Here is an 11,512-nt window from a genome sequence, read left to right on the forward strand (position 1 = left end):
TCCTACAAACTCAACCATTCCCCCACTTCACTTGCCCATCGTTTGAACAAGGTTCAGCATTCCAGCCGCCGAGACCATCTGATCGGATTCACGACAATGGGTGTGTCATTTCCAGACACAATAGGATAATACTCGCGTCGCTTTAATAGGTGGGGAGAGGGCTTTTGAAAGGTGACAGGACCGCACACACCACAAAGGAAAACACTTCCGATGCTATTTCTTTGTCAGATTATTTCAGATTTGAGCGCTTATTTAACAAATCTCAATATAAAAATTATTTTAACGATCTCATGTGGCAAAATATTACTCAAAAATACACACACGTGCATAAAGACTTTGTATAAAACGCGCTTCCTTTGCAATGTCCCATGCACCTATTTTATTAACTGTGAGACAATGCCTAACTATGCATCTCAGTACGGGACTGGCTCTCACAGTAAGCAGGATTTTTTTTTAATTTTTTTTCCTTCTCTTTCTCTCTTACACACCCACAGAATCTAATATTGGCGATGAGTCGCCTTCGGCCCATTTTAACACTTGCTAGGAAGCATGCTCGTCTCCGCTACAGAAATTCCCCTGGGTCACAAGTGGCAAAAATCGCGCTAAAATACAGTATAGCTTTAAAACACACACACACACACACACACACACACACACACACACACACACACACACACACACACACACACACACACACACACACACACACACACACACACACACACACAAACTTGAAACGCCTGCCTGAGCAAAATGTTTTCTGAGCTAGGATCGCCCGTATGGTCAGATGACAGTTAAAGAGGGGAGAAATTAAATCGTCCAACTTACAAGACAGTCGCTACAGAAGTATGCTCTCAAAAGACTAAGCACGGAGACAATAGGAATGGGTTTGGTTGAAACGTCTTCCGTCGCGATCTTTAATTTCTGCCAAGGGTTGGAGAGGACCCCAGGTTCCGGCAGCTTTGTGGGAAACTGGATCCTGGCTGGTGGAAACGGCGAAGGCGCTGATCTAAGACAGAACCGGGAAAGGTTTGAGAGATATAAAGGGGGAGCGGCGGGCTTCATTGACTGACAGCCCCAGCTTCTGGCTATTATTAACTCAGCCGATCGCTCCTTTCCAAAGCTGCAGAACTTAGAAAGAGGAAATACGGGCACGGAAATGGTCGATTTCCCCCTCCACGGAGAGGACAGCCCGGACCGCGGTGCTGTGGACTGGAAAAGACTGGATGAATGTATGGAGAGCAGCTTCCCCCGCCCAGCAGTGGAACTGACACGGTGCGTTCAATTTCAGTCCGGCCTATCCTTCGTTCAGCACCACCGACCAAAAACTGCCGGGATAGCAATTACGTATCAACAATTCCGCCGTTGTTTATTGATTTTGTTTAAAATTGCAATCAGGGCAGAAAAACGCCCGGAGTTTCCTTCTCTTCACTCCGCTCGAACGTCGCGCAGCCTTCAACCCTGAGAGGCATCCTCAGCCAAGATGGCAAGCGCTGGTAAAATTTACAGGACACTGGTCAGTAAGAGTTCAAGGCCCACTGCACCAGTAAAACGCCTTAACTTCAGTATAATGGCGTGATTCAGTCTCCACACTGGGAAATTGTGATGTAGGGCCAGTTATGTCTCAGCCTCCGCGAAGAACGGGTGACAGACATAAAATCCTTGTTACTAGTACCGACGAGACTTCCCGTCCCGTCAGTTTGGGTAGGATCAAACTCAGCCCGTCCCGATTTATCGGGCGGGTTCGAGCTACAGGTCAGCGTCCATCAAGAACCAGATTACAGGTATGTAGATGCTGGGAATCATATCTCGATTAAGAATGGCTCGAATCGATTTGTACATTTAAGGGCAAGCGATAGGAAAAACATTCAGAGAAGGCTGAGTTGGTCGCAGCTCCTGATTTCTAGAGGACAGCTAGTTGAGGCAACAACTACAGTTCGGAGGGTTAGGGACCGTGATGGATGGAGAGAAATGATCGCCCACGCCGAACGGCAAGGCGCCTGAACACACAAACGTATTGCCCAACCTAGTTCGACGCTGTTATAAAGTGTTAGACCGCCATTTCTCTATATAACTATCTGCAACCACTGACCTTAATTTACGTCACCCCTAATTTCTGTGACTTTGTTCTATTACTGCTTTGCCACTTGAAAGTTGGCTCGAGGTCTGTGTGTTTGATTCCAAGAAAACGTTTCACACTGAATTAAGTGGTGTGAAGTATAAAACATTAAGCACAGCAAGGCTAATGCTTATAGGGGACTGTTTGAAGATGCCAATCACTCTGCCCCAAAGAAACATAACGATCTTTCATGGGAGTCAAAACCAAAGAACTCATAAGGAACACACATTCAACGTTTTAGGACAGCTTCTTCCCCTCCGCCATCAGATTTCTGAACGGACAATGAACAAGCCCATGAACACTGCCTCGCTATTTTGCTCTTTTTGCACTACTTATTTATATTTGAACTGTATTTCTTATTGTAATTTATAGTCTTTTAATGCATTCCATTGCACTGCTACCGCAAAGTAACGAATTTCACGAATTATGTCAGTTTTATTAAACCAGATTCTGATTTTTAAAGCCTTTAGTTTAATTTTCAATGGGCACTTTCGTATGTAATGTAGTTATTTGCATCAAGGGTTAAATTAAGATCTTGTCTGCCCTCTGACAGCAGCCTAAAATTCCAGTGAGGTTAAAATCTATTTGAAGATGGGCAGGGAAGAGGGAAGATGGTCTGTTGTCTCTGGACCGATAACCATGCCTCAGCCAACACCATAACACCATATTCACCATGCTGTAACCTTGTGTAGCAGGAATTGCTGAACTCTCAGAGAGAATTTCTGAATTTAGACTGGCCATTATTTTTCAGCACTTTAACTCTAGGAATAAGATCAAGTAGGGTGATGTTATGGATTGGACACTGTAGTTCAAGTTCAGATGTATTTCTGGTTCTGGCCGCTCATTGTTTGTTGATATTTTGGGTGATTTTGGCTGAGGCAGCCTGCAGGTAATGAACTGAGCTGAACTGAATATGCCTGGACTCTTTCAATTTTGTGTTTTATATTTTGTGTCTCTCCCCTTTTTTGTTGCCATTTGTGCATTTTTTGTGCATGGGGGATATTTTTTCTTTGAACAGGTTTCATGGTGTTTCATGGTTATCTGTGGGATAACAAATCTCAAAGTTGTGTACTACATACGTACTTGATAATAAATATACTTTGAATTTTTGAATGAAATTATATGGTATGGATTTACTACTGAATTCATAGCTACTTTATTTCCAGAATGCTAACACTGAAGATGTTATCCTCTCCGACAGGATACCTCCTCTCCCTTAAATCTTGTTCACCCTCAGTACTTCCCTTTCCAATCTAGTCATTGACCAGGTAGCTCAGTTGACTTTGACCATGATGACTTGCCTATAGAAAGTGGTGGATACGGCCCAGTCCATCACAGGCAAAGCCCTACCTACTACTGAACACGCTGATAAGGAGCGCTGCCACAAGAAAGCAGAAATCATCAAGGACCCCCACCATCCAGGCCAGGCTCTCTTCTCACTGCTGCCATCAAATTAGAAGTTACAGGACCCTTAGGTCCCACACCACCAGGTTCAGAAACAGTTTTCTACAATTTATTTTCTTTTACATGTTGGTTGTTTGTCAGTCTTTATGTGCAGTTTTTCATAAATTCCATTGTATTTATTTGTTTTCCTCTAAATGCTTCCAAGAAAGTGAGTCTCAAGGCCATATATGAAGACATGCTTTGATAATAAATTCACCTTGACTATGATGGTCTGTTGTCTCTGGACCAATAACCATGCCTCAGCCAACACCATAAACACCATTACACCATATTCACAAAAAATTGACTTGACACTTGACCTCTTCTTCCCATATTAGGGAGAGAGAGAGAGCCTGTGGTATGTTAAATTACCGGGTGAATGAGTAGTCTTTGGGGTGCTGCAAGTCTGTGTCTTTATTGATGCTTTGCTCCACACTTGAGTGGGTTTACTGATGCTTTTTTGCTGGTGGGGAGGAGGGGTCATTGCTTTGCTGCTGCTTAAGCGTGGGAGCTGGGGGGTCTTTGGAGTTCTAACATTTAACTATCATTCGTTCTTTGGGGTACTCCTCTGTTTTCGTGGATGTTTGCAAAGAAAAAGAATTTCAGGATGTATATTGTATACATTTTTTCTGACATTAAATGTACCTATTGAAACTTTGATGAATAACCCTAGACAAATGTTAATGCCGTTTCTCTTTCCACAGATGCTGTCTGGCTCAATATTTTCTAGCATTTAAACAAAACGGCATTATGAATTATGTTTTCTCAGAAATGTCTCTCACAGAAACTGCAATGACGACACTATTCCATTAACTGTTAAGCATTTTGGGACATTTTCAGATACAAAAACTGGTGACTACTGTCCAATCCATCACAGGAAAAGAACTCCCCACCTTGATCACATCCATAAGGGGCACTGCTGTAAGTAAGCAGCATCCTTCATCAGGGATGCCCTCCAACCAGACCATGCTCTGTTCTCACTGCTACTATCAGGAAAGAGGTACATGTCCAACACCACCAGATTAAGGAATAGTTATTACCCCTTAACCATCAGGCTCCTGAAACAGAGTGGATAACTTCACTCACCTCAACAATAAACTTATGGATTTCTGGACTCACTTTCAAGGACTCTACAATTCATGTTTTCAACATTATTGATGACTTATATATTTATTATTACCATTTTTTTGCAGTTGTACAGTTTGTATTCTTATGCACATTGGTTCTTTGCTCATCTTTGTTTGTGTGTAGCTTACATTGACTTTATTGTGTTACTTTGTATCTACTGTGCTGCAAGAAAATGAATCTCAGGATAGTATATGTTCATATAGTTTACGTATTTTGATCATAAATTTACTTTAAACTTTGAGATTGCGAGAGGCCCCACAAAAGTGAAAGTTGTTTTTGTTTAAGCACAGAAACAGCAGTGAGAGAACTGTCTGCTTCCCTCCATTTATAATTCTTGTAAGATGGCAGTGCATTCAGACTCAGGACCAACCAAATAAGTTTATGTCATTTTTAAACATCTTTTTTTATGATTGCAGGACAATGTCAAACATTAGGTACTGCAGGTCTATCCCATCAGCTTATTAGTGGTGGAGCTGGAGGAGCTGATCTTGTTGCAGATTGTGTTACTGCCTGCTACAGGGAGGCATCAGAGTCAGTGAGTGAAGGCAGTGTGAAATCTAACTGTGAATGATTGTCTTGGATGTTTCTCTTGCAATCACAAGACCCTGTTGGATAATGATAACATAAAATACTGTATGTCTGTTTCCCTTGTTTATTGGCATGACAGATGGCAAGGGAGCTGTGTGGCCTTAATTGTAGTGAGGACAAGGCCCCAAGCATGGGCTTGCCTGTTGCAGCAGTCCAGAAGAGGAGATCTGGAACCCGTGTAGTATTGGAGTATAAAAGTATAAACTTTAACTATGAAGTCAGTTATTTGCTATGAATGTACTCAATTTAGTAGAATGAAATCTTAGGAATGTAGAGGTAACTAAAGAGCTAAAGAAATGTAGATTAGAACATTGCTCAGTTCTGAGTTTTCCTATTTGCTATGCATGTACCCAATTTGGTAGGAGACTGCAGTCTGAAGATGACAATGGTGTGTTAAAGAAAGGTAGCTAAGAGATGTAGATTAGAACATTGCTCAGTTCTGAGTTTATTATTTTCTATGCATGTATTCAATTTGGTAGGAGACAGAGATCTTAAAAATGTGGAAGACAATGGTGTGTTAATGAGAGGTAGCTAAAGAACTAAAGAAATGTAGATTAGAACATTGCTCAGTTCTGAGTTTATTATTTGCTATGCACAGTGTACGTGCAGCACGTGTAAAATGCAACTAGAGTTTGCTTTAAAAGCCGCTGTGTCCGAGGATCGGTGGGCAATCAGCGACTAGTTCAATGACTGTCTCAGCTTTGATTTGCAAATTAAAGTTTAACCCTTCTTTTTTTTTTTTTTTTTTTTTTAAATTTTATTTAAATTTTTAAATGGTTACAAGTGAAGAAAAAAAAAGATATGTGACCCTTCCCCCCTCCCCTTAATCCCTCCCCCCTAGCTACCCTATATAAAAAAATTAAGAAAGAAAGAAAAGAAAGAAAGAAAGAGTGCCTGGTTGTTGGTAGGTCTCCACATGCTCCATGGAGTTCTTAATAACTTTAGTATATATATTTATTTCTTTCCCCAAGTAGCCATTAATTTTCTCTTCAGAGCACCTATATATTTAATCCTGTCTTTTGTAAATAAGGGCCCCAGATTTTCAAAAATGTTTCATATTTATCTCTTAAGTTATAAGTAATTTTTTCTAATGGAATACAGCCATAGATTTCTTTTTTCCAACAATCTATACTTAAATATGTATCTGATTTCCAAGTAATTGCAATAGCCTTTTTGGCTACAGCCAGCGCAGTTTTTATAAATTCTTTCTGATATTTATTAAGTTTGAGTTTTGGTTTTGTCCCTTCAATATCACCTAATAAAAGTAATATTGGATTATGAGGAAGTTTTATTCCCATTCAAAACCAGGCAACTAAACAAGGAGTCCATAAGTCAAGACAAAAATGGGAAAGTGATTTGAATATTAAAATTGAAGAAACAAATTGGTCAAGACTGTGTCTTGACAGTATGACAAATACAATAAATGTTCGGTTAAGATTAGTGCAATATAATTTTTTACATCAATTATATATTACACCACAAAAAATAAATAAATTAAATCCAAGTTTATCTGATCAGTGTTTCCGATGTAACCAAGAAACTGGTACATTTTTACATTCTACATGGTCTTGCTCTAAAATTCAACCTTTTTGGACAAATTTAAGACTTTTATTGGAAGTTTAACCCTTCTTGAAGAATCTTCTGCGTCTCCTGGTCATTTGTAAGGCACGAAAAACCACGACAGTAGCACGGCTTCTATGCCGGGTTGGTGGCTGGCCCCTCCTGTCGGTGCTGCTCTCTAGTGATCAGTGAAATGCAAGCTGGATTGTGTGGGTATATTTATCTGCTGACTTCTGAGAACTGCTTGTTCTTGCTGCTAACACCCATGCACCATCAATTCAGAGGACTTGGGCTGTATATATTTGTTGTCTGACTGCATGCTTACTTGCTCTCTTGTACAGTATATCCTATATGTGTCTTGCACTGTGTGCAACTGTTGAAACTGTGTTTTACACCTTGGTCCCAGAGGAACACTGTTTTGTTTGGCTGTGCCCATGAGTTTTCATGTATGGATGAATAATAATTAAACTTAAACTTCATCTTGAACTTGAATAAGGGGTTCATGCAGCAAGGATTATCCGTAATTTTATTGAAAGGTGCATCGGTTTTGAGGAGCTGAATATCCCACTGTAGCTTCTCATTCCTACTTCATGTATTCTTCAATGCAGTGTTTACATCATAATGGTCATGCTCAGTACATTCTGGAATTCAGCTCTTTGGCCTATGTCTTTAATATTAATGTTTAACCATGATTTTTAGTGTCAAAATGGCTGTTGTGACACATGTAGTGTAGTGGGTAATGCTTGTTGCTCTCATTTTCAGCTTCCACCGCTGGCTAGCAACCTCGCGAAAAGGAGAACTGAATATTGAAGTCTCTCCCTGTCGGTACGTAGCCTCTCCAACAACAAGCCTCATGTACAGCCTCCTCACTGGTGACACACAGAAACTGAATTCCTTTCAGACTCAGGCTAAAATACAGAGGACAGAGAGGAGTTGGCTCCTGCACACGTAGCACACAGACCTTCCAGTGTGTGAACACTGGTGCTCGTGAACCAGATCTCCAGCTATGGGTGAATAGCCCCACTGCCTTGTTGGCTACCTCGGGAGAGACAAAGGCTGTAGGAGTAAACCCAGACAGCAAATCCGGAATGGAGCCCCTAAGGCAACTGGATGGCAATGAACATTCTTCTGACAGCTCCTGCAGCTAAGCTGGTGACAAATGTATTGCTTCATAAGCTTTCCTTTGGACTACACTGGTGAGGCCAAGAGAGGATCTTGACAACTGGGCATCTCAGGATCTCCATACCTTCCATCCAGGCTTCTGATGATGATCATCATCACCCATCGTCCTTCAAAACAGACAGATGGCAACCACAACCACATAATAATATTTCCTTAAAAGTGGCTACTTTTAGGGTAGTTAAGAAGGTATACGGCATGCTTGCTTTTTTAGTTGAGGCATTGGGTTCAAAAGTCAGGAGGTTATATTGCAGCTTTATAAAACTCCAGTTAGGCCACATCTGGAGTTCAGTCACTTCATTATAGGAAGGATATTGAGGCCTTGGAGATGATGCAGAAGAGGTTTACCAGGATGCTGCATCATTAGAAGGCATGTCCTATAACGAGAGGTTGGACAAACTTGGATTGTTTTCTTTATTGTGGAGGCTGAGGCTGAGGGGAGATTGACAGAAGTTTATAAGATTATGAGAAGCATAGATAGAGGAGACAGACAGTATCTTTTTCCTAGGGTTGAAGTTTCTAATACCACAAGCAATGTATTTAAGGTGACTGGGATAATTTAAAAGGAAATATGAGTGGCAAGATTTTTTACACAGAGTGTAACAGAGTTGGTGATTGAATTGAGCTGCCTGGGGTAGTGGTACAGGCACTGTGCAAAAGTCTTAGACACACACACACAAACAAACTAGGGTGCCTAAGATTTTTTCACTGCACTGTCATAATTTTATGTATTATGCTGCCACCAAAAAAAAAACAAATTTCATGACATATGTGAGTGGTGATAATCCTGATTCCAATATGGGTTTCTATTGTGGACAGAGAGTGGGAAGGAGGCAGGGGGAAGGGAACCATGGTTGGGAAATGGGAACAGAGAGGAGAGGGAGCGGGAAGCATCAGAGAGGCAATCTGTAATGATCAATAAACCAATTATTTGGAATCAAATGACCTTGTCTGGTGTCTCAGAGCTGGGTGTGTCTGTACACATGCCATCCCACGACCCAGCACTCCTTCTCTGCCAGCTGTTCTACACCCTTGCCATTCCCAACATCCTTTGCTGCTGCCAGATTTACAAGCTTGCTCTGCACTCCACACTAACAAAAGCAAAAGTCTTAGACACCTGAGCTATGTATATAAGAGATGTTTGGATAAGCACGTGAATGTGAGGAAAATGGAGGGGCATGGACATTGTTTAGGCAAGAGGAGATTAATTATTTGATTACTAACTTAATGGGTTCAGCATAACATCGTGGCTGAAGGGCCTGTTCCTGTACTATTCAGTCTCCTATCTGAATCGTAAGTAATCTTTTTGTTAAAACTTTATCCTTAAGGAATTATTGTTACAAGGTTGCACAGTCATAAATATATACTTTAACATAGAAAATATAAGCATTAAAGTAAGAAAAAATACAAAATGTGCATTGAAAAGTAATAGTACAGAATACTGATGTGCAATGAAACTACCGGTATATACTTGTATACTTAGTTGTAGAGTCTCATAGCCACAAAGAGAAAGGATCTCCTGTGGTGTTCAGTGGTTTACCCCTGGTGGAATCAGTCTGTTACTAAAGATGCTCCTCTGTTTGTCCAGTATGTCATGGAGGGGGTGAGAGGGATTGTCTATAATGTTCCATAGCTTCTGCAGCATCCTCCTCTCAGACTCAAACACCAGGGAATCCAGTTCCATCCCTTGGACAGAGCCAGCCTTCTTGTCACGCTTATCAATTTCTTGGTGTCAGCTGCTCTCATCCTGCTGCCCCAGCAGACTACAGCGTAGAATAAAATGCTGCATACTGTATATATACTTTACTGTTATACTGTATATATAACAAATTGCATTTCCAAGAATACTTGGGACCCTGCGTTAATCTAGAGAGAGCAAACAAGCACTAAAATAGTTTCTAGGCATTTAGCCGAACTGATGATAACATTACCTGGAAGAGAGATATAGTAGGGAGGTGAAGCTCTTCATTGTGATACATTTTCTTCAGCAGCCACAAATTCTTGCATTGTCATGGAAAGCCTCAGATTTTCCTGCAAGCAAATATACCCTCTGGTCATCACAAGGAACTACCTGCTTTAAGCAATTCCTTAATGAAGCTTATCAAAAAGCTGATGAGAAAAGAAGTGTCTTGACAAGAGTGGAGAACAAAACTGTACATAGCAACTTTGGATGCAGCCTCACCAGTGCTGTAAAGTTGAAAGCTCATTGCTTTTAAAGTATATTCCATATACCTGAAAATAAAGGCTAGCACTTAATTAGTCCTCGTAATCACTTTAGATTGTGTGTACTTGGACTTGCAGATTGCTTTGTAAACAATATTTTGTCATCTACTACATTTAATTAGTAGTTTGTTCTTTTATTCTTCCTTCCGAGTGAATCACCACTCATTTCTCATTTTGTGCAGGGTCACTGTATCCTCCACATAATCTACTGATCTTTGTATCAACAAACTTGGCTAGAATACGCTCAGTCTCATCATCCAAGTCATTACTAAGGATTGTAATTAGTGGCTTGGACGTGGGAAATCCTATATATTCCACATGTGATTTGCTGTAAGTCTGAGTGAAGCTTTGGAAGCTGGGAAGACAACAGCTGGGCTTCAGTCTTACAGCTGTATTCAGCAGCAGGTGTAGTGGAGTGGACCAAGCAAGGAATGTGAGTTCACAAGCTTACATCAACTATCTCAGTAATTTGCCATGCACAATGAAGCATGCAAACAGCTGCAAGGGAACTTCAGAAAGAAAAACTAATTTGAAAAAGACTACTCTCCAACTCCTTCCATTTTATATAAATTGAAATGGACAGGAATCAAGGCAGAAGTTGGCTGGTACTGTATCTTGAACAAAGAAAGATTGTTTTATCTGGAGGTCAGTCATCTCAGTTGCAGGCTGTGTTTTCAGGAGTGTAGTATCTTAGGCCCTGGGTGATAGGTGGAACCAGATGGAGAGGGGATGATGGATAGATAGAATCAGCCGTAGGCACGGGATGGGAAAGGTGAATAAAGGGAGTAGAGAACTGAATGTGAGTGGGAGTAGAACACCAGGGAGTGCAGCTGGTTAGCTGAAAATTAAAAATTCAGTGTTCATTCCATTGGATTGTGAGCTACCCAAGCAGAAGATCCACCCTCCTAATCTGGTTCTGAAGGCTAAAGCTATGTAACTTAGAATAAATGAAATGAGAATTTGTTACAGGCAAAGCCCTCCCTATCATTGATCACATCTACAGGAAAGCAGCATCCATCATCAAGGAACACCCCCCCCCCCAACACACACACTATCCAGGACATGCCCTCTTCTTGCTGCTGTCATTGGGAAGAAGGTACAAGAACCCTGAGTCCCACACTACCATCTTCAGCAACAGTTATATTAACCTTCAACCATCAGTCTCCTGAACCAACATGGATAACTTCACTCACTTCAACTCAGAACTGATTCCCACAACCTATAGACTACTTTTGAAAGACTCCACAAATTGTGTTCTTAGTGGTATTTATT

General features: G+C 40.9%; 1 protein-coding gene across 3 annotated transcripts in view; it reads right to left on the reverse strand.

The window, feature by feature from the left end:
* LOC140740455 (microtubule-associated tyrosine carboxypeptidase 1-like) overlaps positions 1–10,061 on the reverse strand; it is a 104,351-nt gene extending 94,290 nt beyond the window's left edge. Inside the window, exon 1 of one of the 3 annotated variants that reach the window (XM_073069622.1) lies at positions 9,949–10,061. In XM_073069622.1, the coding sequence (XP_072925723.1) occupies positions 9,949–9,996 (48 nt within the window). In that variant the 5' untranslated portion in view covers positions 9,997–10,061. Of the gene's footprint in view, positions 1–828; positions 1,208–2,092; positions 2,149–9,948 lie in introns of those variants that run through there. The other 2 variants (XM_073069623.1, XM_073069621.1) reach the window with 2 other exon arrangements.
* Positions 10,062–11,512: the final 1,451 nt, after the last annotated feature.

The sequence above is a fragment of the Hemitrygon akajei genome, chromosome 17 (genome assembly GCF_048418815.1).
Source record: "Hemitrygon akajei chromosome 17, sHemAka1.3, whole genome shotgun sequence".
In the NCBI taxonomy this organism is placed as follows: Eukaryota; Metazoa; Chordata; class Chondrichthyes; order Myliobatiformes; family Dasyatidae; genus Hemitrygon; species Hemitrygon akajei.